Below are 2,654 nucleotides of genomic sequence, written 5' to 3'. Positions count from 1 at the left end.
CCCCAGGATGAGGCCAAGGTGGAGACCCGCAAGCTCGGCGACCCGCCCCGGGCGGAGGCCGTCCGCGACATGGTGCGGTACGCGCGCAGCGTCATCGAGGAGTTCCGGAGAGCCAAGCGCTACAAGTATATCCTGTCCTCGGGCTGCGGCGTGCGGCTCCAGAGAGCGGGCAGGCTCGGAAGTCCTGTTCTCAGCTCCTGCCGACAGGCACGGCTTCCCTGAAAATGCTCCAGCTGGCTGGGTGTGGTGACGCCTGCACGCCTGCGATCCCAGTCTGGGAGGCCGAGGCAGGAGGGTTGTGAATTCATGCCCAGGCTGGCAATTTAGATCCGATTGGTTTCAAAACAAAAAGTAAGAAACTTTGGGCACGTAGCACATTGGGTCCATTCCTCAGTAATGGGAGGGGAGAAAGAGCCCCACGGAGGGGGTGACGGTCTGAAGATGAGGATTTGAACTTAACCAGAAGGCTGAGAACCCGAGATTCCCGGATTCACATCCGGACTGTGGGTCCGGGGCTCTGGTCTCGCAGGTGAGACCTCCAGCCCGGGTTTCCACTAGAAAGTGAGAGTCCTTGCTCCCTGGTTTCCCGCGGGTTCCCCCAGGGGCCGCTGGTTTCCTTGACTCCACGGCACCCCCTAGCGAGCTGCTGGAGATCTGTGAGCTGAGCCAGGAGAAGATGAGCTCGGTGTTCGAAGACAGCAACGTGTACATGCTGCACATGATGTACCAGGCCATGGGCGTGTGCCTGTACCTGCAGGACTGGGAGGGCGCCCTGCGCTACGGGCAGAAGATCATTAAGCCCTACAGGTGAGCGCCCCCGCAGTGGGCCGGCAGCCACCTACCGGTGTGGACACCCAAGTGATCCAACAAGGTCTCACTGAGTTGCCCAGGCTGGGAAGAAACTTGCAGTCCTCCTGCCTCAGCCTCCAGGCTGGGGCCCGCCCCCCAATTGATAGGCGGGGAGTGGAAAGCTGGGGCCTTAGAACACATGGGTTGTGGGTGTGCTGTCTTGCTAACGGGAGGGAATTGTCCCCTCATCGACGGGACATTTAGTTTGAAAGGTGTCGTCCAAACCAGTAGTGTTGGTGCATCACTCAGGGAGGCTGAGGCAGGAGGGTTGCCAGTTTGAACCCAATCTGGTGATCTAGTGAGACCCTACCTCCAAAGTATTTTTTAAAAAGGGAAGGGTGTGCTGGGAATATAGCTCACTGAGAAAGCCCTGGGCTCAATCTCGGTAGAAAAACGACTGTTTTCCCTAAGACAGGCAGATCTGGGCTGGGATCGGTGGTGTTCGCAGACAGGGGTGTGGCTTTTCCAGAAAGTCTCTGCCCTGAGCCTCGTGGGTGGGGCCCCCTGGCTGCCCAGGTCCTTGGCCCTGACAGTGCCTGTCTCTGCAGTAAGCACTACCCACTGTACTCGCTCAACGTGGCCTCCATGTGGCTGAAGCTGGGCCGCCTGTACCTGGGCCTGGAGAACAGAGCCGCAGGGGAGAAGGCCCTCAGGAAGGTATGTGTGGGGCCTGGGGTGTGAGGGGCTGGGCCCGCGTGACCGCAGAAGAACGGGTGGCTGCATTCACAGGCCTGCATGGCCACCAACACCCCCCATGAGTGGGGCAGGCTGTTGGCTGGCCTGGGAGGCTGAGGCAGGAGGATCGCTGTTAGTTAGAGGCCAGCTTGGGCTACATAGCAAGACCCTATCTTAAAAAACAGAAACCAAAAAGTAGGGAGCCTGGGGGTCCATGGCGGAGCCTTCATTCATTCAAATAGAGGTCCTGCTAGGAAAGGCGCTTCCCTCCTGTAATCCGAGCGACTCAGGAGGCTAAAACAGGAGGATCCCAGGTTCCTTGCCAGCCCAGGAGATTCAGTGAGACTCTGTCTCAAAATATACACGAAAAGGGCTGGAGGTGCAGCTCCTTGGTAGAGCACCTGCCCAGCTATGTGAAGCTGGGGACTGCAACAAAGCCAGAGTCTTTTAGGGCTGAACCCCGCCTTTCTGTCATGCACGCAGGGACGGGCAGACCTGGGGTTGGGGGGCCCGGTGTGACGCCTGGTGAAGCTGCCCCGGGGCTTTGACTGCCCTGCTTTCTGGGGTGGAAGTGGTGCAGCGTGGATGCAGGCCGGGCTGTCCAATCCCTGACTCCAGAAACACCTCGGCCCTGGGCGAAGAGTAAGGGTTCCAGGCCCCGGGTGTGTCGTCAGCAGTGGGCCCTGGATGCGGTCGGTCACCGCTAGTCCTGCTCCCTGTGTCACGGCCGCACTGGGACGGAGGCGGCCAGGGTGGCCAGGCGCTCACCGTCCGTCTCTCCTAGGCCCTGGCCATCATGGAAGTCGCTCACGGCAAAGATCACCCATACATTTCCGAGATCAGACGGGAGATCGAGGGCCGCTGAAGCCGCGCCTGGCCACCCCCGGCGGAGCCTTGCAGGGAGGGAAGATGCCAGCCTTGCACGCCCAGCTGCCCGCGCTGCTGCCAGCCGAGCAGGTTCACTGCGAAGCTTCCTTGTTCCTGAGCGCCAAAGCGCAGCCGTTGCCCGCTCGCCTGCGGCCACGTTCCAGACGACCTGGGGAGCAAATAAAAGCCACGTGCTGCTCGGGCTCTTGGTTTCTTGGAGGGCGCAGGTCGGGCCCTTCCTTCCGGGCGCCGTCCCGGCTGTG

General features: G+C 60.9%; 1 protein-coding gene across 4 annotated transcripts in view; it reads left to right on the top strand.

The window, feature by feature from the left end:
- The window catches only part of Smyd2 (SET and MYND domain containing 2), a 20,579-nt gene extending 17,990 nt beyond the window's left edge, over positions 1-2,589 (top strand). For all 4 annotated transcript variants that reach the window (XM_033762043.1, XM_019210425.2, XM_019210424.2 and 1 more), the window contains 4 exons: positions 7-127; positions 633-807; positions 1,398-1,506; positions 2,309-2,589. In XM_033762043.1, coding sequence (XP_033617934.1) covers positions 7-127; positions 633-807; positions 1,398-1,506; positions 2,309-2,389 — 486 coding nt within the window. In that variant the 3' untranslated portion in view covers positions 2,390-2,589. The remainder of the gene's footprint in view (positions 1-6; positions 128-632; positions 808-1,397; positions 1,507-2,308) is intronic.
- The last annotated feature ends 65 nt before the right edge of the window (positions 2,590-2,654 follow it).

This window comes from Fukomys damarensis, unplaced genomic scaffold (assembly GCF_012274545.1).
Source record: "Fukomys damarensis isolate Sample0158 unplaced genomic scaffold, DMR_v1.0_HiC HiC_scaffold_11, whole genome shotgun sequence".
NCBI classification, from domain to species: domain Eukaryota; kingdom Metazoa; phylum Chordata; class Mammalia; order Rodentia; family Bathyergidae; genus Fukomys; species Fukomys damarensis.
The sequence above is the reverse complement of the archived record's forward strand: the minus strand, read 5'-3'. Positions and strand labels throughout refer to the sequence as shown.